General features: G+C 38.5%; 3 protein-coding genes across 5 annotated transcripts; all 3 read left to right on the forward strand.

The window, feature by feature from the left end:
- Nucleotides 1-372: 372 nt before the first annotated feature.
- uck2b (uridine-cytidine kinase 2b) lies at nucleotides 373-10,943 on the forward strand. The gene is made up of 7 exons (XM_062993844.1): nucleotides 373-731; nucleotides 4,288-4,447; nucleotides 4,684-4,780; nucleotides 5,359-5,501; nucleotides 5,589-5,686; nucleotides 5,782-5,830; nucleotides 9,986-10,943. The coding sequence occupies exons 1-7, from the start codon at nucleotides 627-629 to the stop codon at nucleotides 10,117-10,119; spliced, it is 786 nt and encodes a 261-aa protein (XP_062849914.1). The 5' UTR covers nucleotides 373-626; the 3' UTR covers nucleotides 10,120-10,943.
- Nucleotides 10,944-11,089: 146 nt separating this feature from the next.
- On the forward strand, nucleotides 11,090-14,765 carry czib (CXXC motif containing zinc binding protein). Of its 3 annotated transcripts, XM_062992967.1 has the most exons (8): nucleotides 11,090-11,161; nucleotides 11,246-11,329; nucleotides 12,007-12,063; nucleotides 12,726-12,807; nucleotides 13,262-13,293; nucleotides 13,730-13,807; nucleotides 13,976-14,041; nucleotides 14,497-14,765. In XM_062992967.1, the coding sequence occupies exons 1-8, from the start codon at nucleotides 11,156-11,158 to the stop codon at nucleotides 14,572-14,574; spliced, it is 483 nt and encodes a 160-aa protein (XP_062849037.1). In that variant the 5' UTR covers nucleotides 11,090-11,155; the 3' UTR covers nucleotides 14,575-14,765. The 3 variants fall into 3 exon arrangements, with proteins under 3 accessions (XP_062849037.1, XP_062849039.1, XP_062849038.1); XM_062992969.1 differs by lacking the exons at nucleotides 11,090-11,161; nucleotides 11,246-11,329 and having other exon boundaries at nucleotides 12,010-12,063; nucleotides 12,731-12,807; XM_062992968.1 differs by lacking the exons at nucleotides 11,090-11,161; nucleotides 11,246-11,329; nucleotides 12,007-12,063 and adding an exon at nucleotides 12,548-12,570.
- A 1,077-nt stretch (nucleotides 14,766-15,842) lies between these two features.
- scp2a (sterol carrier protein 2a) lies at nucleotides 15,843-27,720 on the forward strand. Its single transcript, XM_062993845.1, has 16 exons — nucleotides 15,843-15,962; nucleotides 16,861-16,915; nucleotides 17,007-17,078; nucleotides 17,279-17,410; nucleotides 17,644-17,708; nucleotides 17,972-18,098; nucleotides 18,645-18,708; nucleotides 19,147-19,233; nucleotides 20,193-20,343; nucleotides 20,917-21,064; nucleotides 22,370-22,477; nucleotides 22,747-22,900; nucleotides 23,401-23,497; nucleotides 24,336-24,465; nucleotides 25,305-25,384; nucleotides 26,419-27,720. The coding sequence occupies exons 1-16, from the start codon at nucleotides 15,912-15,914 to the stop codon at nucleotides 26,512-26,514; spliced, it is 1,617 nt and encodes a 538-aa protein (XP_062849915.1). The 5' UTR covers nucleotides 15,843-15,911; the 3' UTR covers nucleotides 26,515-27,720.
- Nucleotides 27,721-27,762: the final 42 nt, after the last annotated feature.

Raw genomic sequence — 27,762 nt, forward strand, 5'->3', positions numbered from 1 at the left:
AAAAACATTGTGTGTACAGTGAAATCTGCAGTCATTTATAATCACTAATAAGTAGTGAGGAAATCATGCCTCAAAAACGTTCTATTTTATTTTTAACTCAGTGAACATTTGAAAAACTTTAAATGACAAAACTTCATGCATGTTCTTTGACATCTGTAAACTTTTTAAATACACACATACATACTAAAATGGAAAATGTGGCCGGGTTAGAAAATGTAAACGTTTGTAAGTCATTAATAGCTCATAATTGTTCTTATTTGTAAATGAAATTGATTGTATTCTTTCAAAAACGTCCTTGTTTGATACTTCAAACCTAATGCGGTGAGGGGAATCTGTATCCTAAATGTTACTATTCTCTCTACATAGGTGCCCTACTTAGGGGATTTAATGAATGTATTCTGTACCATATCTAGGGCACTAGATTTCAAATTGAAATTCAGTTTGAGCTCGAGGCAGCGTGGTAGAGGGAAGGCTTTGGCCTTATTCCAAATCGGACCATTTAGTATAAAGAAGTGCGCTACGAAAGGAGTTGCAGTCGTTCATTCAGCCGACACGTTAGTGCCCGTGGAGAGGGATCTTGGAGCGGTTTAGGATTAGATCTGTGGTAGGTTAGCGACAGAGCAAGCATGGCTGGCGATAGCGAAACGCGGCTTCAGGACCACGGGGAGAACGGCAACGCGGTTAGACAACCTTTCCTCATCGGCGTTTCTGGCGGTACGGCCAGTGGAAAGGTTCGTCCTCGTTTTTTTCATCGTGTTTTGGTTATTTTTCTTTCCGTCGTCGAGCTCGTTTTGTTGAATCTTTGTGTAACGGTCGGAGCGCGCGCGTGGAGTCGCTCCTTTCCGAACTCGTGGCATTTGTTTAAAGTTTGTTTATTCAAATATTATTTGGATTTGTAATCACCATTAGAATGTTTACCGGCTGATTGATTTACATTTAGACAAACAGGTGTAAAACGGAAAACTACGCATATTTCATAGTTTTGTTAGTCGTATCGGAATTTCTGTTAGCCTCGGCTCGAGCTGATCCCGTCATTCACCAGCACGTGCTCGAGTAAACCAGATGTACATTTGATTGTCCATTTCTGTCCCATTCTACCACATTTAGTATCAGATTTAAGCAGATCAGATTTTTTGTGATTGCTCTCCAACCACTTCCTCCCACACATTTGGGCTCTTGTAATGCATATGCATTAAATGATGCATATAATGTTATCTGTGTAGTGTAGAACATAGTTAGGCACTGTTCATGCCTATTGTGGTGTTTTGCACGTAGCCGACTTGTTCAAAGGGGGCAGTTTGGGGTGGATTCCGGCTCAATGTTTACAACGTGACGTCATCATTAATGACGTAATCATGGTGAAGGTGAAGAAAACTTTCCAAGGGTCTGTAGGGCAAAACTGTGCAAGGCAGGTGCGCAGGCTTTGCTACATATTTACCTGCGTACAAAGCTGCAGTCAAAGCTTTTAAACATTCCTATATCCCATCCGGTACAACCGGTCTGATAAAACCCTAGCTAAAGTTAAAAACAAGGCCATAATCAATATATATCTAAAGGAAAGGGGGGGGGGGCAAGATTTAATGCCCAGCCCCATTATAATGATGTAAGCGTTATAAATAAACATATTTCACTCACTAACTTTGTGTAATCAAATCAAGGTTTATTTGTCACATACATAGTCAAACACAGTACAACTGGCAGTGAAATGCTTTTGTTACTGCTCAGCCACAGCAGTTACAAAAAGTAAAAGTACACAAAATATATATTACACAAAAAATAGAAATGTTTAAAATCTGAAGTGTAATAATACAGAAATTTGAAAAATTGAAATTAAGAAAGCTTAAATATAATTAAAAATAAAAGTAATTTAAGGTAAACCAAGTATGCGAAAGTGACAACAGTGCAAGAACTTTACATAATATTGATCTATTATTGTGCAACATATGCAATAAGTGTGAATATCGTACACAAATACAAATCTATATACAGTGTATCACAAAAGTGAGTACACCCCTCACATTTCTGCAAATATTTCATTATATATTTTCATGGGACAACACTATAGAAATAAAACTTGGGTATAACTTAGAGTATTCAGTGTACAACTTGTATAGCAGTGTAGATTTACTGTCTTCTGAAAATAACTCAACACACAGCCATTAATGTCTAAATAGCTGGCAACATAAGTGAGTACACCCCACAGTGAACATGTCCAAATTGTGCCCAAAGTGTCAATATTTTGTGTGACCACCATTATTATCCAGCACTGCCTTAACCCTCCTGGGCATGGAATTCACCAGAGCTGCACAGGTTGCTACTGGAATCCTCTTCCACTCCTCCATGATGACATCACGGAGCTGGTGGATGTTAGACACCTTGAACTCCTCCACCTTCCACTTGAGGATGCGCCACAGGTGCTCAATTGGGTTTAGTCCATCACCTTTACCTTCAGCTTCCTCAGCAAGGCAGTTGTCATCTTGGAGGTTGTGTTTGGGGTCGTTATCCTGTTGGAAAACTGCCATGAGGCCCAGTTTTCGAAGGGATGGGATCATGCTCTGTTTCAGAATGTCACAGTACATGTTGGAATTCATGTTTCCCTCAATGAACTGCAGCTCCCCAGTGCCAGCAACACTCATGCAGCCCAAGACCATGATGCTACCACCACCATGCTTGACTGTAGGCAAGATACAGTTGTCTTGGTACTTCTCACCAGGGCGCCGCCACACATGCTGGACACCATCTGAGCCAAACAAGTTTATCTTGGTCTCGTCAGACCACAGGGCATTCCAGTAATCCATGTTCTTGGACTGCTTGTCTTCAGCAAACTGTTTGCGGGCTTTCTTATGCGTCAGCTTCCTTCTGGGATGACGACCATGCAGACCGAGTTGATGCAGTGTGCGGCGTATGGTCTGAGCACTGACAGGCTGACCTCCCACATCTTCAACCTCTGCAGCAATGCTGGCAGCACTCATGTGTCTATTTTTTAAAGCCAACCTCTGGATATGACGCCGAACACGTGGACTCAACTTCTTTGGTCGACCCTGGCGAAGCCTGTTCCGAGTGGAACCTGTCCTGGAAAACCGCTGTATGACCTTGGCCACCATGCTGTAGCTCAGTTTCAGGGTGTTAGCAATCTTCTTATAGCCCAGGCCATCTTTGTGGAGAGCAACAATTCTATTTTTCACATCCTCAGAGAGTTCTTTGCCATGAGGTGCCATGTTGAATATCCAGTGGCCAGTATGAGAGAATTGTACCCAAAACACCAAATTTAACAGCCCTGCTCCCCATTTACACCTGGGACCTTGACACATGACACCAGGGAGGGACAACGACACATTTGGGCACAATTTGGACATGTTCACTGTGGGGTGTACTCACTTATGTTGCCAGCTGTTTAGACATTAATGGCTGTGTGTTGAGTTATTTTCAGAAGACAGTAAATCTACACTGCTATACAAGCTGTACACTGACTACTCTAAGTTATATCCAAGTTTCATGTCTATAGTGTTGTCCCATGAAAAGATATAATGAAATATTTGCAGAAATGTGAGGGGTGTACTCACTTTTGTGATACACTGTACATATACACATATATACATACACATACATAGAACCTGTATACACGCATATACATATATACACACATACATATAAATCTCTCTCTCTCTATATATATATATACACTCATATATACACATAAATTAGATTTGTGTACGTTAGTCCTGCTATTTTGGTTGAGGACTCGAATAGCTTGTGGAAAAAAGCTCCTCCTCATCCTCTCTGTTTTGGCTTTTAAGGCACGAAAGCGTTTCCCAGACCGTAACAAAGAAAACAGTCTATTACTGGGATGACTGGGGTCCTTTACTATCCTCCTGGCCCTTGACCAGCACCGTTTCCTGTATATGGACTGCAGGTCAGGATGTTCGGATCCGTCAGTGTTCCCAAAACTGTGATATGGTAGGCATGTTTAGGAATGACAGGGCCCCAAGTAGGTAGATTTTGTGTCTGTTAAATCCAAAAAGTGTTTATGAGGTTGATAATACAAGCATAATATATATTTTCTATGTTGGGTTTTATTCGTATGTTCAGAGTGTGGCTGAAACACCCAAACTTAATTAGGAGGAGTGTTCGCATACTTCTGGTCGTATTAAATATATGTTTATGTAAATATGTGCATGCTTTAGGTGCACAATCACTGCCAGCACAAGAATGCAAGAAACAATATCCTTGAATTGTCCACTATAGCACTGTTGTGGTCTAATTGTATTGTCAACTTGTTCTCGACAGTCGTCAGTATGTGCCAAGATCATGGAGCTGCTGGGCCAGAATGAGATTGACCATCGGCAGCGCCAGGTGGCCATCCTGAGCCAGGACAGCTTCTACAAAGTGCTCACCCCTGAGCAGAAAGCCAAAGCCGTCAAGGGCCAGTTCAACTTCGATCATCCAGGTAATAAACCAGCAGTACAGATCAGCACAACAGAATACCAGCATTACTTTGTATTGTAGTATTGATATTGATGAAGGGCTTTGGCTCAGTGCATGGATCCAGAACATCTTGAGTTTAGGCTAACTAGGCTAGCTTTGTTTCAAAGCAGAATTGAAACCCAACTTTGATTTACTTTTAAATAAAGCTAATGTTAATTAATGATCTAATGTTTTAACTTTATCAACTTCTGTACCTAGATGCTTTTGACACTGAGCTCATCCTGAAGACCCTTCATGACATTCTGCAGGGCAAGACGGTTCACATCCCAGAATATGACTTCGTCACTCATTCCAGGTCAGCTTCAGCTTAATCATTTGTGATGAGATCTATCACTGTGGGTTATTTTTTAGGAATGAATGATTGGATCACAGACGACTGTCTAAAAACTTTACCACCAGTTTATTGTGGGTTTTCTGAGAATATTATAGCGATCATACAAAACATTAGCACCATTCACCAAAAATGCACATGGCTATGCCTGTTTGATAACAACTGTGCATGTCACAGTCAGTTGTTTGCTATACTGGCCTGTTTGCAGTCCAGATCTATTTTCTCTCAAAAATTAATGGCACATTTTAAAGAGGAGAATCAGACAATGATGACCACACACAATGTGATAAGCAATTAAAGTCTTCAATTAAAATCAAGCAAGAATTCCCTAAAAATTTCAAATGCAAAACTGCAACAATAAGTGTCCTCAGTTCCCTGTTTTATTTTGTTGGAGTGTGTTGAAGTCATCAAATTATATGAACCAAAATCTTATATTTACCAAAATCTTAAAGCTTAAGAAATCGCTTTGTACTTTCTTCAGGTAAATAAAGGTCCATATGAAAACAAATCTAACTTTGTGCGTACTACTTCTTCCTCCACAGAAAAGACAAGTTCATAACGCTGTACCCAGCTGACGTGGTCCTCTTCGAGGGCATTCTCATGTTCTACACACAAGAGATCCGGGACCTGTTCCAGATGAAGCTGTTTGTGGACACAGATGCTGACACACGGCTCTCTCGCAGAGGTACATGTGTTCCAAACTCCACCAGTTAAACCTCCTCGCGCCTTGATGACTTTTTAAAAAAAAGTCCTGTGTTTGATCGTGTGCTAGTTCTGCGTGACATCAGTGACAGAGGACGGGAGCTGGAGCAGGTTCTGTCCCAGTATATCACTTTTGTAAAGCCAGCCTTCGAGGAATTTTGTCTTCCAGTAAGTGTCGGGATTTTTTTCAAAGATCTGAATACTTGTATTTATAAATTGACCCACATATTCAAAGCTCTGGCTTCCCTTTGCTGCCTTTTCAGACAAAGAAGTATGCTGACGTCATCATCCCACGTGGTGCCGATAACCTTGGTAAGACTGTTTAGGACAAAAGGCTATTTTGTCTAAAATAGTCACTGTGTGGCTTCTATCACAAGTAAATCTTGCTGACTAGAACACAATTGGCCTTGTTGTGGCCAAGTTTGTGAAGAAGCATTGCCACTGTGTAGGGCTGTTGCAGTGACAGAATTTCCCCTTGCGATATTCAGCCTGTCTCAATATCGCGGTATGCGGTTATATCGCCATTTTTAGTTGTTTTTGAAAATTACTTAATTGATCTGGATTTTAGAGCTATATAAACAAGCTTTATTGTTAGGCTATGATACGGTATATTATTGCTTTATAATGACAAAGATGAGACAGCTTTAAGACCAATGAAATGCGTGTATAGGCTATTGTTAAATACAGAACAGAGCAGGGATGCGTGTCTTTTCTCTATTAAAAAAAGGTTTAAATAAGCTTCTAGCCTAGGTTAGATATACACTGTGAAACAAAAAAAAAGTGTTTAGGCTAAATATTTTAAATGCACATCTAATCAAAATATGGTAAAAAAAAATAGAATAAAGAATAAAGTCTGTAAGAGTTTAAACCTGCGTTATCATGCGCGCTAGACGAACCAACATGTTCACCTGATGTGTTTTAGAGAGGATCTGAGTGGGGTAGCGATGTTCCCCTCGGCACTAAAACTCTCTCTGATGGTGCTCGTTGCATTAACCTCCTCACTCCTAATGTCCAGTATACTGGACATTTTTTTTTCTGGGTTTTATAACTCGACAGGAAGTTTTACTTTGTTACACTCACTTTTAGACACTCCAACACAACTCTGTCTTTCTACTGGTTGGTCAAAGACATTGAGAATTTTTTTTAAGCTTCTTGAAAAAAGACCCGAAGATGGCAGCTGTTGAGAAAGACGCTTGTTGCCTCCGTGACCGAACAAAACATACGTTTTTATCTATTAATGTGCACATATAACCAAAGTGTTTTAGAAATGATGTATTTTTAGAAGGTTTTTGTAATGATTGGTAACAATATAAGCGATGAATATGTATTTACGCATACTTAAATTTAGAGCAAATGTTTTATGTCCAGCCAGCTGGACATTTGGATTTAACGTATTGAATGTTGTTTAGTTTGTCATGCTAACTATGAATTAGAAGATGTGCATCAGTATTACTTTTTGCATTTTTCGTGCTGTACATATCTTTTTCGTGTATGTTAAGGGCTGACAGTAGATGAGGTGCTTAAATTACTAGATGATAGTAATAGACTGCAGCAGGCACGTGCACAGATAGACCCCTAGTGGTGCTCAAGCACCTGCCCTTTTGCCCTGGATGAGAAAAGTGGCCTTTCTGCTAGAGCCCAACTTTTTTCTACATTCATTAATATTTAAAAATTACCCTCTCTGTCATCAATTCCCCCCAAAATTGTTTTGATATCTGACGGGCATTTATTTGAGTTCTTGTGAGAATTCTGCCCCAATATGATCCCCGCCTTGCCCCTCCCTCCTCCTCCTCCGGTTAGCAATCATGCAGTGCTGAGCGCCAGGCCAAACCGCTGCTACACACTTCTCCTCTGACCCGCATAAATAGGAAAATGTTATTTAGTTGTCTATTTGATTTTATTGGCATAAAAATAGGCCCATCGTTAACATTAACTACCCAAAGTGGGTTTCTGATTTGAAATCAAAGGTAGGTCTTAAGTTGAGCTACATGACAGTCTGGTGAGGTAAATTGATACTAGTAATGGTATATTATTAGTTTAATGCTTCAACTCTGTCAGAAAACAGTAAAATGATGTATACTGTGTTCTCCCCTTTATGGAGATTCAGTAAGTCACTCTTGAAAGGTTACAAAAGCAGAAAGAAAAGGAACTACAGCAAGCATCTCAGGGTAGCAGCTCTCTTTTATCCTGGATTAAGCCATCTAAAGCAAATGAGGGAGATGTATCAGTATCAGTTGTTTGGTTATTAAAAGCGTGCACAATATTGCCTTGTTTTTGCCTGTTTTTCATTTATTTATGCAATTTGATAATTTGAGTTATTTGATTAGATGTGTATTGATTGTGTTAACAAAAATAAATATATAACTTAAATATCGTACCATGTTTTTTTTTTTTTTTTTTTTTTTTAATTTTATAAATAATTTTGGCGATGGGTGCCCTTTTTTTTTGGTTTGAGCACCTGCCCCCAAAAATGTCTGTGCACGTGCCTGGACTGCAGTGTTGAGAGTAGTGGGATGAATATCAACAGGATAGTGATAGGGAGTCAAGTGATTCTAAGCCAAGATGTTAAATGCAGTGGGGCAGAGCACTTGCCAGTGGTGGGTAGTGATAGCACCAGCTTTCAGAGGTGCAGAAACCCTGGCTGCACCAAAAAATCAAGCATAAGATGTTTAAAATGTAATGTATTTCTTTGCATTCAAGTTGAACGAAACTGCTTTTATGAGTTCCACACAAGGTCCCGTTAAAAAAAGAAAAGAAAAACTCAAAGCTGAAATGCAAAAGGTTTTGATTTGAATAATTTAGATATCATTTATTTTCAAAATATTTATATTGAAAGATAGATATGTGGATAATTTAAAATTTAAAATTTATATTCACAAACTGAATATTCTGTTTTATGTTTTAGTAATGTTCCTTGTTTTTAAAATATATCTATAAAAGGAAAGTTTGTTTATAAGAAAAGGGGAAATGAACAAAACTAAATGTTTTAATTAAAAAGTTTGAGTTTTCATTTTTAAGGTTTGAGGTTTTTAAAATTAAAAGTTTTAAATTAAATATTTAAAATATTCATATAAATAATTAAAATGTAAATTTTAACTTCTGTATAAACTAGTATATGCTTTTTAATATTATAAACATGTATTACATTATGCCATAAATGTACAATACTTGATATGTCACATGTTATAATGGTAATAATAATATGTAAATTTTTTCAGAATCTTGCACATTTCATGCTCTTAATTCCAAATGTCCAGTATACTGGACACTAAATAACTCACAGTCCCCAAGCAAAATTTCTTTTTTTTTTTTTATAATGTCATTTAAAAGGCTGAAATGAACAAGTGTTGTTACAGGATATTGTTTGTTTTCAAAGCGTCCAATCTCGGGGGTGAGGAGGTTATTACACTGTAGATGTACTGAACCTGCATGCGACTTTAGAGATCAGAGAAAGTCTAGCCTGGTTATCGCGCCACTATTAACCATCTATTTAGTAGATATAATTAACATAACAATATATACTACATTTCAAGTTATTATTCGTTTCAATACATTTTTATTCAACGAAAAAATACATTTAAATCATTCCAGCAAGCCAGCAAGAGAGAATCTGCAGGCTGCAATGCCATATTAACCGTCATTAAGTGTTTTAGTACACCGAGGCTGTTTGAATATAGTCTAAATTACAAGTATTTATTGAGTGTGAACTCAATTTAATCATTAATAAACTTGCCTATAATTCCTGTTGCGATTGTTTACATTTTAAAACACAAAGCCTGACACTCAGCAGCAACGCATGAGAACAGGTTGCGGGAAAATGTCGCTCCTAGCTCATTTTCATTATGAATTTATTTAACATTTATTACGCACGAATGTAAGCGTATAAAACAAGATGGACCTGCAACAATAAAAAAAAAAAGGAGAAGAAAGAAAGAAAAAACGTGAATATCGCGGTGTTGCGGTTGTCCAGCATGCCCTGCGGTTGGCTGGTCTATACCGCGATATTTCAAAATTGCGGTTAGCGCGACAGCCCTACCACTGTGCACTGGATACCAAGATTCAAAAGCTTGTTATAATTGTTAAACTGCATTGATTACCCAAACTACATTGAAACAGCGATAGATACTGTACATCAAGAAGGATGTGCGTTGTACCTCTGTATGGAATTTCAACATGAGTGCTTGTGGAATCAAGCCATAAATAAATCATCATGACGTTTCTGTGGACTGGTACCACTGGCACAGTCTTAACAGAAAAATCAGCACTGTGTTAGGACCCCTTATTTGAGGTAATCGTAAGCTGTGTCACCACCAGTAGTTTATTCAGTTGTAATGTGCAAGACTTTCACATCATAGACGTCAAACCCATGTTTGAATGTACTGAACCAGTACAATATTGTTGCACTAGAAAATGTTGATCTTGATTCATTCTCCCTCTGAATAATTACGTTTCTCCTCTTTTTTGCAGTTGCGATAAACCTCATAGTGCAGCACATTCAGGACATTCTAAACGGCTTTGTCAAGCGCCAGAACGGCTACACAAACGGTACCGCGACTCCTCAGAGACAGAGACGGACTTCAGAATCAAGCAGACCTCATTGACCTCACCCTGTCCCTTCCTTTTGCTGAGGATGGGGATGCACCTCTCAAAAGACATGCGGTCCCTTCATCTTCTTCTCTTCAACAGCATCAACTGGAAGTGCAGAGATGTCTGACCGGGGCTGATATGACTTTTTATTTGAAATGTTCGGTTTACTTTAACCCTTTTAAGGGCTTTCTGTTTGCACGAGTGCTGTCATCTTTGCCTGTTGTAAATAAATGATGCGCTCTGTTGTGGCTCACAGTGAAAAAACTCCAGATGTACGAACGGTTAAGACTCAAGATCTATGTTTGTGTACGACGCCCTTATAAACTTGAAACCAGAACTCAGGAAAGGTGACAGTGGGGTCGAGTTGTCCTTCATGCAAAAAGTCCCACTTGCTTTGATGCTAGTGGTCAGATTTTATTACCGTAGTTTAATTACTTGACTATTCGAGGGATTGTTGTTGTTTTTTTTTTTTTTTTTCTTCAATAAAGGTCAAGACTTAATACTTTGATCACGCAAGATCCTTTGCTGCTAGGAATTTGTTCCATTTAAGGTTATAGGTTTACATTTGGATGCATTCACAGTGAAGCCTGTAAACAATTTTGGACTCAACTCATGCCTAAAAACCCGATCATGTTTTATACTTAAAAATCAGGGTGATTTCATGATGTCCAGACAATTACTTGAATTGTAGCTAGATCACTAAAAACTTAACCATGAGTTTGTTTGTTTTTTAAATTTATTTGTAGATAGTTGGTAGATTAGGTTTTGCCAAAGAATATAAGTGTGAATTTCATTCACAACAACTGTATTTGCAAAAGAAATAAAAACGATTTGATAATCCGTGTTTTTCATTTTCTTTAATTGCATGTGTTCCAAATTGCTTCAGTCTGTATATGAAGTGCACTAGACAGGGCGTACAAGAATACGTACCGTGCTCTATATGTAGTGCACTTGTGCAGGGGTAATGGAGACATATGGAACACTATCCCAGACAGCGGTGTGAACTCATTCTACGGATAGCGTATTTACGAAAACGCTCTAAACGCCAACATGGGGGTAGGTGTGCTTACAATTGACTTTCCACTGTTTTTGCTTGCCTGTTGAAATGCATTTATAAAGCACAAATATTGCTTTCCTCAGAAATTTGGTTTGCAGTTCAAAGCGACGTTGGAGAACGTTACAAATGTCAGACCTGACGGAGAAGACTTTCGCTGGTATTTAAAGGTAATTAGCTTCGTGCTAAATTCAAATGTACACACTTTAAAATGGAGCGTTTCTCAAAAGGTGTGATATATTTTTAAGTAGTTAATGCTACATATAACTAGCTTTTAGAGAAGTTCTTTGTTTAAACAATGTGTGCTTAATATGCCATTTTTAACAGCTGAAGTTGTTTTTATGGCTGAATCTCAAATGACCAATCTTTAGCTACGTAGTGCACTAGCTTATTTTTAGAATCACCAATTTTAAACACTTTATAGGGCACCTTAATAGGGAATGTGGGGCTATTTAGGATTCAGCTAGTGTGTCAGAAAACTGCGTGAACGAATATTGTCTCATATTTTTATAAACAGTATTACTCTGCCTTTAAGTAAGATGCATCAATTCATTACAGTGTGTTTAAATGTACAAACGGTAGTATTTGCAGTCATTCCAGCTACAAAATCTTTAATGTGGCAGTTCTGTGGCTGAATCCCAAATTCCTCTACATTAACTATGTAGTGCACTAGGGATGATTATACACTAGATACTTCTGTTTCTACAATGCACATTTTAGGTTTTACAGGCATGTTTATGTCAATGTAGTAAGTGTTGTGGTTAGCTGTGGCTGAATTACAAATGCCTTTCTATTGACAATATATTGTATTTTACCAATATTTAGATTTTTTTTTGTTTTATTGCAGCTCAAGTGTGGTAACTGTGGAGAGGTCTCTGAAAAATGGCAGTATATCACATTACTGGTAAAGCATAACATTATTATGTATTAGTTATTAACAATACAGATGGTTCTTTTTATTTATTTAGTTTTTTTTCTTATGAACCTTGTTAATGTTGAGTTATTTATTGTTTTTCTTGCATAATTCTGTACATTCTGCTCCATTTTTTTTATTTTTTTTTTTTATTTTTTTTTTATTTAACCAGGAAATTAATCTCACTGAGATTTACAATCTCATTTGCAGGAGAGTCCTGGCCAAGATAAGCAGCAACATAGTACATAGTTACACTTATACAAACAACATACGACAAACATGAATACATAATATAGACAATACAATGCTCATTTAAAACAATTACAAACTGTTTTACCTATGTCCATATTCAACAACATGTTTTTAAAATAACTTAAATTCACCAAATCCTGCAATTTTAAAACATTCTGCAGTGTATTCCAGTCTGATGGTGCAGCATGATTAAAAGCCTGTTTCCCTAATTTCGTACGTGCCAAGGGGACCTTAAGAAGATACAAGGTGCAAGAGCGCAGACAATAATTTCCATCCATTTCTTATTTTATTAGCATGTATTTGCATATTACTATATGTATTTCTACAAAAGTTGGTTGCTGATAATAAGAACAGGGCTCTGTATGTTTAGTATGTATTTACTGACAGAGGATTTTCTTTAGGACAGCATGCCACTTAAAGGAGGCAGAGGCAGTGCCAGTATGGTTCAGAAGTGTAAGCTGTGTTCCCGGGAGAACTCGATAGGTAAATGTGGTCCATTCAGTGAACATATCCAGCAAAACTGTATGATGGGATGATGGCAGATGATCTTACATAATCATTTAAAGTAAATGTTATACAGCAGTACAATGCATGAGTGTGGGCCTGTGCTTGCACCATACCTCTACAACCATATAGCATGAACATGGTTCCCAAACTTGAGCCCCTGAAACAGTATAGCCCATTTGAAGCACATTGTTTAACTGATGCAGGACTTAGTTCCTAGGGTCACAATTTAGCTGATGAAAATGTACTTTCATTGGAATAGTAATCTGCATTTAATTATGAACCTAATCTCTACAGTTTTTTATGCATGCATGTTTTACTATCTAACCTTTTCATATTTTTAATCTAATTATGTCTTAATAAAAACCACAGTCATTTTTATAAATGTGCAGTTTAATTAATCAGCTTTTGCCTTCATTTCTTTCCTCCACAGATATCCTGAAAGATACCATTACGCCATATAATGTAAGTGAGGGAACTCATGTCTGAATCCCTCTTTCCCGTTTGCATTGTATGTGTGGATATATCCAATTCTTCCTTACTCTGGTGGCCCTTGCCACTTGTGGTTACTTACTTACTCTGGCCAGCAGTAGGTCACAGAGTGCTGATTTGCACGAGGATTAAGTTCCACCAAAATTGCTTATTAGATGTTACCAAAGCAAAAGGTTGTAAAAGTGAAAAAAAAAAAAAGCAAAAGTACTGAGGCTGCGTTAGAATAATAGTGCACACGGTCATTTATCAACAGAACTTGATGTTTTCATTTAAACTTACAATTGTCAAACTATATTCTCACAATTGCTTGTATATAGCAATAAATATTCTTTATCTGCTTTTTAAGACTTCTTGTTATATATTTTATTCAACTCCATACACATCACCATATTTATATATTTATTTCAAGATGGAGGACAGCGATAGGTTTAAGACAATGGTGCAGTTTGAGTGCCGAGGCCTTGAACCAGTTGATTTTCAGCCTCAGGTGAGAGACTTTTTACATTGTGCTCGCTGTGCTCATAAAGGTCCTTTAAAAATCACAAACAGCTAGCAAGCACAATAACAAAAATGTCCGGTCATCAGTCTGTAATCTGAATAGTAACATTCTGGATCAACATCTTGACCACATGTTGTGAACCTGATTATTTTGCAGGCTGGCTTTGCTGCTAAGGGTGCTGAGACGACCACTCAGTTTCTAGAAATCAATCTTCAGGAGAAGGTGGGTAAAGGTTTCTCGTCACTTATAACACATGGCATCAAGTGCCGACAAACAAGTATTTGATGGTTTAGTTATTATGAAAGATGTTGCCATTGGTTGAAATATTTTACACAATAGGAATGATGATAAAGTTAAAGGACCTTCCTAAAGTTCTCAGATGATTACAAAATTTTACAACATTCTCTAAGACCAGAAGTCAACCGACACTTGCAGAGTTTCTGTATGACCCGAAGGCACCAGCAGTCCCTGCTGCTTGGAAATACCGCCATATCATGCTGCTCCCACCACCATGTTTCACTGTAGACATGGTATCTCAAGAATAATTAGCACAGCAAAGGGTGCAAATATTTTAGTAAATACAATTTGTTACATTTTTGAATTTGAGTGAATGTATTAAAATGTAAAAAAGTAAAAAAAAAGTTTTTTTTTCTGCACTGAAATTCTTTGTGTTTCAGGACTGGACAGACTATGATGAAAAGGCCAGTGAGTCTGTTGGGATCTATGAGGTCACACATCAGTTCATCAAGTGCTGAGCACTTAAGAAATGCAAAACGAGGGGTCCAGTAAAAACCTGTCAAAACAGACCATTTATGATAATGTTTTTATTACTGGTTGTAGGCAGTAAATGACTTGATTGGACTGTAGATGCAAGAACATTTACTACTTAAAGGATTGAAGATGAATACCAACTGGCAGTGACAATAAAACCTGGAAAAAAGCTGTTGATTGTCTATTGCTGTGTCTTTATTTTACATCAAATTGCCAAAAATATTTGGATACCAATTCTTTATTATTTAACTCAGGTGCATTAACAACACCCATTGCTATCAGCTGTGTGAAATCTGTTACAAAACTATATGCTTACTATTCTGTGCAAAGAGTCAGGTCCTTAAAGACATTGTTTGATGTGTTTGGTGTCAAAGAACTTGAATGGCCTGCACAAGTCAAGTCAGATTTATTCATATAGCGCTTTTTACAATAGACATTGTCTCAAAGCAACTTTACAAAATCCAGGACCAACAGATACAAAAAATCCCTGTTAAGCAAGCCGAGGGCGACAGTGGCAAGGAAAAACTCCCTTAAAATTACAGGAAGAAACCTTGCAAGGAACCAGACTCAGAAGGGCCCATCCTTCTTGGGTAGCCTGGAGGATAAACACAGAGCCCCAACCTGAACCCCACTGAAGATTAGCATGAATCAGAATGTCAGCTGTGAGCCAGGCCTTTTCCAACGTCAGTTATAGCTGCAAAGTACCAAATTGATATTAATGCCAATTGTTTTGAAATGGGCTATCCCACAGGCTCACTATTAAGTGTCCATGTACTTTAGGTCATATAGTGCACATTTACTGTTGTTTTAACAGTGTTTTATCTAGCATCACATTAAAACAAAATTCAACTGCACAATGGCAGATGAAAGAATACATTAGATTAATGACATTAGAATCCTCGCCTCCCTGACGCGACCCTGATCAGGAAGAAGCAGTGAAAAATAATGAATTCATATACATCGCCACCTCTAACAAAGTGTCAGTAGGTGGATTGGCAGATATAAATTGCCATTAGCCGTGAGTGAGGTCATGGACATGCTATTAGGCTCCGAACCCACCGTGAAACTGATCAGGAATAAGCCGAGAAAAGGAAGAATCCTTAATGTGAATATTAGCGCCATCTGCTGACAATAATAATATTCCTGGCACAATTTGATTCACTGAAATGAATCGACACGCTTTTTCTTCGCCTTGAATCAGTGAGTCGATTCATGTAACCCACTCTCATCCTGGTGAAAGGTTGCTGGTTGAGAAACTGTCAACTGTAACGAGAACCGGTCAGCAGCACTGTTTTATAGTTTGTACATTTTACCATAAAACATGGCTCCTGCGAACAACAGAGTGTTTGTGGTTGGTGTTGGGATGACAAAGGTAAACTAAAACCGTTTCATTTAGTGTACTTTTTTGCAAGCGACCTAGTTAGTGTAGCCGCCGTAGCTAAAGAACACAGCATTTAGCTCTCTGGTTGATACAAGCTAACATAGCTTATAACTTTATACGTTTATTAATTACTTACTAATCTGGAACAATGAATGCATAATGTAGTGTCGATACAGCATACACCATGTATTTAAATAGCTTACCAAGTTGTCTCACTGAACTGTCAGTTGTTCATTGCAATTTTATTCAATAGCTGTTCCATCAAAAGTCTGTCCAAATATTTAGTTCTGTGTATTAGAAGCATAAGCAAATTGTTAGGTCATTGTTAAATGTCTAATATTGAATCTGCACTTTGATCTGGATCTGGGTGCACTGTTCATGGTGAGTGTTACACAATAGCAGGTGAAAGTTAATACAGATGTCTGCATGATAATGGACATGGTTTTGCATCAGGATGTCCTGGTCATGATCAAGTGTCCACCTGAATGTTTTGATTCGATAAAAACCTAGTTCAATTTCCTCGTTATGGGGGTACCAAGTGTAGATATTTATAGATTAGGATTTTAATGTCATGTTTTACACATTTTGGTTACATTCATGACAGGACAAGTAATTACTGGTTACACAAGATTCATCAGTTCAAGTCTTTAATGTCAAACACAGTCATGGTCTTTGAACTGTGGGAGGAAACTCCACACAGAAAGGACCCGGACCGCTCCACCTGGCAATTGAATCCAGGACCTTCTTGCTGTGAGGCTACCAAGTGTAGATAAAGGAGTAAAAAGGGCAATTGTATTTATTTGAAATCAAATCCGCAAAACAATAAAGGTTGCAGGAAGTCAAGGGGTCTGAATACTTACTGAATCCACTGTATGTTCAATATTTGTAGTTCGATAAGCCAGGAGCAAGAGATGGCGATTACCCAGACATGGCCAAAGAAGCAGGTGTGTTTAATTTTTTTGCTTCTCTTCCAATTACCTAACCAAATAACCAACCCATCAGTGCTTATGTTGACTTGACCATGATATATTTCAGGAGAGAAAGCCTTGGCCGATGCAGGAATCCCGTACTCTTCTGTTGAGCAAGCCTGTGTGGGATATGTATATGGTATGTTATTTCATCTCACTCATATTTTTTGCATTTAGCTTCTCTTCTCTTGAGCATGCACCTCACACCTGAGTTCCTCCAATCCAACTTGACAAACAAGGGGAAATTGGAAATACCTAATTTGGAAGGAAAAAAGATTTCACTATTGTTACATTTAAAAAGGGTTAAAACTAATGCTGATTTGGTCTGTGCTTTTGAAGGTGACTCTACATGTGGTCAGCGAGCTATATACCACAGCCTGGGTCTGTCGGGCATCCCTATAATCAATGTCAATAATAACTGCTCCACCGGTTCCACTGCGCTCTTCATGGCACGGCAACTTGTCCGAGGAGGTAAGTTAGCCATTCAACACCTCGTCCACTATTAATGACTGACTAAAGAACACTTCTGAATTCCTTTTTTTTATTTTTTATTTAGGGACCAGAATGTCCACGCACACACGCACGCACGCACGCACGCACGCACGCACACACGCACACACACACACACACACACACACACTCCTAAACAGCATGTTAAAGCAAACCAGTGATTGGGATACACCCATAGACTCTAATTGTTGCAGGTTTGGCTGACTGTGTCCTTGCACTGGGTTTCGAGAAGATGGAGAGGGGTTCCTTGTCCTCTAAGGTAAGCCCACTGAGTCAGTGACCAGATGTTTATACATTAAAATCCATTAACTACCAGTGTTGGGCCTGCTGGGTAATGTAGCCAGATAAAGCAATATAGTCAGATGGCATTGTTCTCACTAACCAGGTTTAACTTACATCTGACTCTGCCTGGTCATTTGTACCTATGCGGGCATTGTTTATTGTATATTGTTTATTGTCATAGATAAAAGCTTTTGTCAAATGACTGAATCTGTAATTTTACTTAAATCTGTGCTTTTCCAGTACATGGACAGGACCAACCCTATGGACAAACACATGGAAGTGATGATCAATCGATATGGGATGGTCGCAGCTCCAGCTGCACCTCAGATGTTTGGCAATGCTGGAAGAGAACACATGGAGAAGTATGGTAAGACAAATAAACTACAAATAAAAGATGAATAAATACCTTAAATGGCCAAAAGAATGTGGACACCTGACCATTAGCTTGTTGAGAGCATAAATACGGAGTTCCCTCTCCCACTATAACAGCCTCCACTCTTTTGGAAGAGCTTTCCACTGGATTTTGGAGTGTCTGTGGGAAGATATGCCCACTCAGTCAAAAAAAAAAAAAAAAAAAAAAAAAACATTTGTTTGCTTGGGTACCGATTTTAAATAAGAAGACCCTGGGTTAGACTTTGTTTTGTTCACAACTGTTGCCTTAAAATGGAAGCATATAATAGATTTTATACACCTGTTACCAATGGGTGCAAATGAAACATCAGGGCTCAATAATTACCTAGGGTGTTCACATACTTTCATATGGTGTATTTTTAGAGCCATTGTCTGATTAATGGGCAGCTACAGCAGAGAAATTTGTACCAGTTTGTAGATTTGCACGACCTGTGGCTGTCCTGTGTTAGCAATGACCTGTGGAATACAATGAGCTTATACAATTGTGTTTTGTCTGTTACAGGCACCAAGCCTGAACATTTTGCCAAAATTGCCTGGAAAAATCACAAGCACTCGACCAACAACCCGTAAGTTCTGCCAACAAACCATGCAGTTGAGGCCTAAGGGTTACATACACCTGAAAAGACCATGCCATGTAGAAGTCTGTGTTCCTTAACCAGTTTATTGTGTGTTTTCTGAAAATATTACAAAATCTACTGGGTCAAAGTAAACAAACTGCATGCAGATACTTTTAATAGTCATCATAAGCTTGATCACTTGTGCACATTCACACTGGCATAATTTCAAATGTGCCAGAGGAAACTTTATGCAGTGGTTCAACTCTCCCATTATCAATAAAATGAATGGAAATTAACTCTTGAAACAATGAAAACAATGTTGTGAAGTTACATAAGGATGAAGAAAACAATTCCCCCTGTTAAGAGTTGTTGTTGTGGATTGCCAGTTGAGGAACAGAAGCTGTATCTGTTAAAGCCCTTCATTTTTGTTTCCTTCGTTCCCATCAGATATTCTCAGTTCCAGGACGAGTACAGTCTGGAGCAGGTGATTAAATCCCGAAAGGTCTTTGAATTCCTCACACTCCTACAGTGCTGGTAAGTAGTTTGCTGTGTCTGGGATTTGTACTGGATTCCACTTAAGCTTAAACTTAAGCCTGTTTGTGTTTTAATTAGGGCTGTCGAAGTTAACGCGATAATAACGCATTAACGCGATTTCAATTTAACGCGATTAAAAATAATAGTGCCGTTAACGCAAATTCTAGTTAATGTTGAGACTTGACTGGTAGAACTACAACGCTCGGTTACATTATGTTAACATTATGTTAAAACAAACGTTTTAATGTCGGACTTGCCACCGTTTTTCATTTGCGGTTTGTTAGCATAATGTAACCGAGCGTTGTAGTGATGCACTTATAAAGAAATAAATACACGCTATATTCACACGTTGTCGGGAGCAGAACACTTTTATTAACTTATTCTGTTAAGGTACCAAATACCGGAAAGCTGAGTCAAGCACGTTAGTCCATGAACTATGGAAGCCCCAAAGGGTCAAAACACACTCACTTCGTGTAGAAACGGCCATCAAACCATTGTCACAATACAACCACAGAAAAGTCTGTTGCAATAACTACGCCTTATCCCACCTAAAGCACCGCTGATCTACAATGTTTGCTGATGGAGAAATTCTAAACTACAATCTGACATTTACTGCCTAGTATGTGAGTGAATAAAACTCCCTTACAGTTTTCTCTTGTCCCAGCAGTTTTTAACATCAGTACATTTAGCATAAAATGTGTTCACCATTTTAATTGTAACATTTCACATAAAAATCCTTGTTTTCTATAACATTTACACAGATTTTTTTAAATGCGATTAATCGCGATTAACTATATGAAATTCTGAGATTAATCGCGATTAAAAATTTTAATCGTTTGACAGCCCTAGTTTTAATAGCTATATCGGCTTACCAGTTGAATTGGGACTTTTCCCACATGGTCATATGAGCGTTGTATAGCTTTTTTCTCTTTAAGAAAATGAAATTTTGTTGTGTGCAGTCCTACATCTGATGGAGCCGGAGCAGCAGTCCTGGCCAGCGAGGCTTTTGTGATGAAGCATGGCCTGCAGGCCAAGGCTGTGGAGATCATCGCTCAGGAGATGGTCACTGACCTCGCCACAACGTTTGAGGAGAACAGCTGCATCAAGATGGTGAGTGGAGGAGGAGGAGGGGGGTTCTTCTGCTTGGTCTTTATTATTTAAAAAATTTGTTTTGTTTTGTCTGGTTTTAGTCTTGTCATTGTGGCTCAAATGCTCTCATTCAAAATTCAAACATATCTGTCTCTTTAAATGTAAATGTGTGGATTAAAAACATGGCTAATAATTGACCAGCACAAGATGTCTACAGGTGGCGTGTTGCTGCAGCTCCAGGAACCTAGGTTTGATCCTAATCTTTGGATTGTTATGTAATGTTAACCGATTGCTTCTTTTCGCCGTCTGCCATCTGCTATCGACCGCGTCTTGTGCAGATGCAGAGGCCAAAATTGCAACAGCGATGCAAAACCCCACTGCAGACACACAGCCAGCAGGCAATTAGCACAACTGAGATTTAAACTTTGATCCCATAGGCCGCAACTACTTATTTTGCAAGTAATAAATGGATCTCAGATCAGAAAGTAGTTTTAAAACACCTGTAACCATTATAACCATAAGCTTTATTGTAGTTGCTGTTTTTTGAGAAAATGTTATTTGAAATTTTTTTGCTGTGATTCAAATGTTCCTCAGGTTGGCTATGACATGACCCACCATGCAGCCAAAAAGTGCTTCGAAGCGGCAGGCCTGACGCCGGCAGACGTCAACGTCATTGAGCTTCATGACTGTTTCTCTGCCAACGAGCTCATCACATACGAGGCCCTTGGCCTTTGCTCTGAAGGTGAGCTATATAAGCCTAGCAGTAGGTTGATAAATACAGCTGAATCCAGCCACACAAGTGTCATAGTTTGTTTTTTTGCTGTTATTTTGATAACAGGATGTAAAAGAATTAGGGCTGTCAAACGATTTAAATTTTTAATCGCGATTAATCTCAGAATTTCATATAGTTAATCGCGATTAATCGCATAAAAAAAAAAAATCTGTGTAAATGTTATAGAAAACAAGGATTTTTAAGTGAAATGTTACAGTTAAAATGGTGAACACATTTTATGCTAAATGTACTGATGTTAAAAACTGCTGGGACAAGAGAAAACTGTTTTATTCACTCACATACTAGGCAGTAATACTATCCAGTGGTTTAATGGACGTTTCTACACGAACTGAGTGTGTTTAGACTAGGGTGGCCAGATTCATAGTAACAAAAAGGAGGACATTACACCCCAAAAAGCCGGACATCTTATTAGGAACAGGGGGACATGCTACTGCAACACACAGAATGAATCCAGAACCCATATAACAGAGTTTTTGACCAATTTAAGCAAGAATTATATAACAAATGACTGTTTTACTCACTAAATGTTGTGTCTTTTCATATTTAGGTCCGTTCATCGCTGCCTCAAAAGTTTACTTTTTGGCATTTTCACCGCGTTCCTGATCATGAGAGCTGAGTGATTGACTCAGGTAGCGCGGTGTTTACAAAACAGAGAGGGCGGGCGAAATTCAACCACCCAATCATAGACTAGCATTTAGAGGGCGGACCTTCTCCGATTGGCCAGTGGTAGCTCTATAAGGAGTCAAATGAGGCTGTTAAACCAATGATATACAAAGCATTTGTTTCGACATGTACCTGAGCCAATGGTAAATAATATTGATCAAAAATGAAACCAGTTCACTCCAAAAGGAGGATTTTTAAGTGTCCATCCTAGCGTTACGTGAATGCAGGACTGGCAGCTTCTTTATTATGCAAGTGCATTACTACGACACTACGACGCTCGGTTACATTATGATAACAAACCGCAAATAAAAAACGGTGGCAAGTCCGACATTAAAACGTTTGTTCTACCAGTCAAGTCTCAACATGAACTAGAATTTGCGTTAACGGCACTAATTTTTATAATCGCGTTAAATTGAGATTGCGTTAATGCGTTATTATCGCGTTAACTTCGACAGCCCTAAAAAGAATATATGAGGATCTTGTCTTTTAAAACCTTTCAAGGTTCTTTTTGACTGTGGTGTTTGGCACAGTCAAACCTGTGGATTTTCATGCTGCTTGATTTTATTTTAAGATTTACTGTTCCTCTCTCAGGTAAAGCCGGAGAGCTTATTGACAGGGGAGATAACACTTACGGTGGCAAGTGGGTGGTTAACCCAAGCGGAGGGCTAATTTCGAAGGGTCATCCACTTGGAGCTACAGGTACGATTAAAAAGGCTGCTATTACACTGCAAATAATTGACACAGTTACAACTCCCCCGCCCCGTTCCCCTGTGTGCCCACAAGTTAAAAATAGGATCTGCTTTAAGTGAAAATGTACTTTGGTCTGACTCGACTGATCCTTCTTTTTTGATTACTTACGGACGTTGAACTGCAGAACTTTCAGTCCTGGATTTTGAGCCCTGTGGAGTTTGATTACACTACTCTCAGGTCATTGAGCCCTTGTCGTTGTGCTTGGTTTGATTATTAAGGTCTGGCCCAGTGTGCAGAGCTGTGCTGGCAGTTAAGAGGCGAGGCTGGAAAGCGGCAGGTCCCGAAAGCAAAGGTCGCCCTGCAGCACAACATTGGCCTCGGCGGAGCAGTGGTGGTCACTCTGTACAGGATGGGATTCCCTCAAGAAGTAAGGTGAGAAGATCTCTAGTGTTAATCTGTAATTATGTAACATACTGTAGTGGTTGTGCACTTGCCATGACATTGTAATGTGGACATGTGATTGGTCAGTTCTGGACTAGTATGTCTTTGTGTTATGTTACCAGTATTTATCTATTCTAATTTGCTTGATGCTTTGGGTTTGATCTCTTGGGTCTTTCTGCAAATGTTCCTTTCCTCTGACTGAATAATTGGAACGAATGAATGTCATGTTCTTTTAGTTGAGAGGAAAATACGTTACATATGTATAATATCCATAAAGCATAAGGCTTGCTGTTAACACACTTGCATTATTGGGTTTCTTCTAAATACACATGCTTTTGTGCTTTGCGACATTGTGAGCCACATTCAAAATAAAAATTCTATTCTGTATGTCATACATTATTAATTACTTTAGTCTTACCGTATCTTTAGAACTTTGGACTTGTAACTTCCTAAACCAACACACTACAGATAACATGCATTTTTTTTTTCAGGTCACGGATAGCTGCAGTGCCCACCGGTGCTTCCGACGGGCTGGAGGGTTTCAAAGCTCATGCACTTTTCAAGGAAATTGAGAAGAAACTGCAGGAGGTAGTAATTTATTTTAATGAGCGCACACACAGCTTAAATGTTTTAAAGCTGATTCGCCCCTTTAGATGTTTTTCTGTCTTTGTGTTTTTGACACATTAATGGCTTCAGATTTCATACAAACAGTAATGTAAGCCGAAGGGGAATGTTAGGAAACCCCAAAAAAGCACCCCCCTTTAAACCTGAGCAGCTCAACAAGTGTGGCTAAACGCTTTCAAATTGCTGGGGCGGTTGGGTCATTCATTTACATTTACATTTTCGGCATTTAGCAGACGCTTTTATCCAAAGTGACTTACAGTATAGAGTCTTAGCAATTGAGGGTTAGGGGCCTTGCTCAAGGGCCGAACCGTGGCAACCTGGCAGTGGTGGAGTTTGAACCAGCAACCTTCTGCTTACTAGTCCAGTACCTTAACCGCTAGGCTGCAACTGCCCATTCAGCCACACTTGATGTGCTTTTAGAGCATGAGCTGCCCATTTAAGGTCATGCCACAGCATCTCAGTGAAGTTTTAAGTTGAATTGAATTGAATTATGCTGCTTCAAAACCTCAGTTTTGTTTCTTTTGAGTCAGAGTTGGACTCCTGAGGTTTAATTTTTTTCTGTATCTTGGACTGGTAACATATGGAGTGCAAAATTAATGTTTTTGCAGACTCATAAAGGCTCTTAAAAGAATCATAAAGGCTGATGATATCCGAGGTGTTCGGTTCCTTATGTTTCTTCTGAATTTTGTGTGATTTGGGACGCAGCCTATGGTCAGAAGAGATACTGTTTAAGACAGTGTCAGGCTGAAGCATCCATAAAGAGTAAACAGGACTTTATTTAACTTGTCTTTCCTTTATCCAGGAAGGAGAGGCATATGTGAAAAAAATCGGTGCCATTTTCGCCTTCAAAGTGAAAGATGGCCCCGGTGGAAGGGAAGCATTGTGGGTCGTGGATGTGAAAAATGGCAAAGGATCGGTGGACAACGATGCAGGTCTGTCAATATTTTTTTTTTTGTTTAATTTGACGCTGAGGCGGTGTTGGCTTACTGGATCTGTATATTGAATTCAGCACAGGACCCAGATGGTGTGTGTTTTGGCTTATTAGGACTGGCTGTGGTCTATTTCTGGCATCTGTGATCTGTTGCTGGGGTGTTTGTGGGATGAGTTTATTTTCCACCACAAATATTGGTACTCCTGTAAAACAGGAACAAAACTGGGCGCAAACAATACTGAAACACATTCTTAAAAAGCTCTTTCTTTGTAAAAGTACAAAAACTGAAAAACCTTAAATAATATCATAAAAGTCAAAGTGTGCCTCAATTATTCCCACCCCTTCATTCAGTAATTTCTGTATTTTAGTGAGACTTGGCAAGGGATCTGATTCCCCATACAGAATCCCTCCAGATTCTGTCACCTCTACTTTGTGGACTTTCCTCTTCAGTTTGTCCCAAAGGCTTTCTGAGGTTTGTCAATGGCAAAACACTTTATTCTGTGGTCAGCGAACCATTCCAATTTAAGATGTGCTTTGGATCTTTGTCCTGCTGGAAGATCCAACCACAGCCCACTTTGAGCTTCCCTGCTGAGGCAGTCAGATATTGATTTAATATCTGCTGGCACTTGATGCTGTGCATGATACCATGGATCCAAACATGTTGTTTATGGCTTTTGGAAGAAAAACAGCCTCACAGGATTGCAGATCCTTCGCCAAGCTTTCCACATTCTCAAACACATTCTGGTTCGATAGGTGGCATCAGATAGCAGACATTTTTGCCCCAAGACTTAACTGATATCTCAGTGTCTAATTATTTATTTCAAATATCTTATTTCTCAGGCAAAAAAGCAGACTGCACAATTATAATGGCAGATTCTGAGCTTATCCACTTGATGACAGGAAAACTGAATCCACAAACTGTAAGTGTGTTTTTCAGTCTTTCAGTTCTTGTCAAAAACTTGCACAAAGAGCTCCATTAAAGTACCAAAAGTATGTGGACACCCCTCCTAATTATTGAGGTCAGGTCTTTTAGCCAACTCTTTGCTAACAGGGTTTTAAAATCAATTGTATGCTCCCAAGTTTGTGGCAACAGTTTGGGGAAGGCCCTTTCATATTTCAGTATGACTGCCAATGTGTAAAAAACACGGTTTAAAGAGACTTAGTGTGAATAATTTCATGTGAATAAATTCCCCTGGCCTACACAGAGCACCTTCACTCTTACTGAGCAACTTGGGATGAATTGGTGCATTGTTTGCATGCAGACCTTCTCATCAAGCATTAAAGTCTGATCCAGTGGAGTGGAGGCTGTTAGAGCTGCAAAGAGGCAGGCAACCCTGTTTTAATACCCATCGATTATGGAAAAGGATGTCTAATAATAAAGTAATGGCCAGGTGTCCACATATTTTTGATCACACATTGGTTGAATACTTGTTGTTTTTTCTTGCTTTATGCAACAAGTTTTCCCAAACTCATGATAATCAGCACATGTCAGGTGTTCAGGTAAAACAGTGCAAAGAGGATATACTTTAATGTTTTGTCTCATCAGCTTTATTAAATTTTGTTAATATAAGATAATTCCTAATATGACGTGAGCAGCATTCCTAAAAACAGGTGATGCTGTCATGATCTGGAATAAAAGCATTAACAAAAGGCTTAGTTGTTTATGGGCAATGAATGGTTGAATTTCTGGAAAAAATGTGCAAATAAATAGTCCAACAGTTTAAAAACACTTTTGTCTGTAAATAATTACAAGAAAAAAAAGATTTTTACAATCTACAGTCCATAATATTATTAAAAGATTAATAGAAAAGCCCAGATAAATTCCTGTGCATAAAGGGCAAGGTAAAAATAAATGCTGCTAACCTTCAATCCCTCGGACCACCTTCGATATTCATTTTGCTTTTGTTTTTTCTTTTTCTTTGCCAATGACTTTTGTCTTTTTTTTCAATCCAAGGCCTTCTTTCAAGGTAAGCTGAAGATCACTGGGAACATGGGAATGGCGATGAAGCTGCAGAACCTACAGCTGACTCCGGGCAAAGCCAAACTGTGAAGAAATCACAACTTCTGCAGCCTGATGCTGGAACTGGTGTCCTGTTAGGATGTGTGTTGATAATTAGCAAAGAGATTATGAGATCACGATTATGGATGCTTTAGTTTAAGCTCAATGAGTCAACAAGTGCTCATTATTACCAAGAGACAATGAACAAATCTGATGCTGCTAGGGTTGATTTACAGTTGAATTGTTGTAGATCTTGTAGTGATTTTATCTACAATATTGCAATAATACTACAGTATGAACTATGGGAAATATTAACAGTCCTGACTTTATAAGATTTTGATTCGACAACCTTAAACCGAGAAACATAGAAGAATTAGGATAAAGACTTTTCGAGGATTTAAATTTATAAGCCCAATAAACAATTTTAAAAGGTAGTTTAAAGTTACTAATGATTAAAATACGCTGCATCCCAAACCACATAGCACCCTAATATAAACAGTATGTCAGTTTTTAAAACCACCAGTGGTATCAAAACATACTATTCTATCCATGACATTTACTCAGGTGAGTAAGTCAATATGACTTACCAATCTACCAAGCCTGACTTACACAGGCCGAGCCTGTTATTAGCTAGCATGGCTAACAGGTGCAGTTTCACAAAGCACTGTTTATTTAGACGACACTGTAGCTTTAAAAGAAGTACAGCCAAACAACGTTACAGTGGCATAGTTGGCTCATATTGATACCAAATTTTCATTAACATTCGCTGTTAGACCTTCTCCACTTGTGTCTTCTCGAAATGCAATGGCTTCAGGCTCAGGGAGAACATCCTCATACAGATGTGTGAGCAAACAAATGGCTGCCACATTTCCATTACAGTGACCGTCAGAAGCATTTAGATTGCAGTTCATTCAGTAATGCACTTAAACTACGCCGCACGTGCCTACAGTTGAACAATGTTTATCTAATCTTGATGTCTAGATTTGAAATTATGACCCTAATTAAATCTTATTTCTTTAAAAATATAAACCTGATGTGGTAACCTAGAATCAACTTGCTTAAGCCATTTAGTGCAAATGACACTAATTACCACTTAGCAAAATGTTTAACATACTGTATTAGCTTCCTATTCAAGATTAGTGCTTGTCCACTATAAACAACATCTTGTATAATTGTAATTGTAACAAATGTTTAATACTGTTGAAGTTAATCTTTTTTGATGAGTATTTCTAATAATAAAAGTTTTCTCTGAATGTGCAGGATGTCTGTGGTGACACCAGGCAGTTTTCAGTCATAGGA

The sequence above is a fragment of the Trichomycterus rosablanca genome, chromosome 4, assembly GCF_030014385.1.
Source record: "Trichomycterus rosablanca isolate fTriRos1 chromosome 4, fTriRos1.hap1, whole genome shotgun sequence".
In the NCBI taxonomy this organism is placed as follows: Eukaryota; Metazoa; Chordata; class Actinopteri; order Siluriformes; family Trichomycteridae; genus Trichomycterus; species Trichomycterus rosablanca.

Bases quoted from the DNA above. Each gene is read 5' to 3' on its own strand.
- uck2b (XM_062993844.1), top strand. From the start codon at position 627: ATGGCTGGCGATAGCGAAACGCGGCTTCAGGACCACGGGGAGAACGGC. The intron at 5,502-5,588 runs GTACATGTGTTC...ATCGTGTGCTAG, and splicing joins CACACGGCTCTCTCGCAGAG to TTCTGCGTGACATCAGTGAC. The intron at 5,831-9,985 runs GTAAGACTGTTT...TCTTTTTTGCAG, and splicing joins ACGTGGTGCCGATAACCTTG to TTGCGATAAACCTCATAGTG.
- czib (XM_062992967.1), top strand. The intron at 12,808-13,261 runs GTAAATGTGGTC...TTTCCTCCACAG, and splicing joins TTCCCGGGAGAACTCGATAG to ATATCCTGAAAGATACCATT. The intron at 13,808-13,975 runs GTGAGAGACTTT...ATTATTTTGCAG, and splicing joins CAGTTGATTTTCAGCCTCAG to GCTGGCTTTGCTGCTAAGGG.
- scp2a (XM_062993845.1), top strand. From the start codon at position 15,912: ATGGCTCCTGCGAACAACAGAGTGTTTGTGGTTGGTGTTGGGATGACA. The intron at 18,709-19,146 runs GTAAGTTCTGCC...CGTTCCCATCAG, and splicing joins AAGCACTCGACCAACAACCC to ATATTCTCAGTTCCAGGACG. The intron at 19,234-20,192 runs GTAAGTAGTTTG...TGTTGTGTGCAG, and splicing joins CTCACACTCCTACAGTGCTG to TCCTACATCTGATGGAGCCG.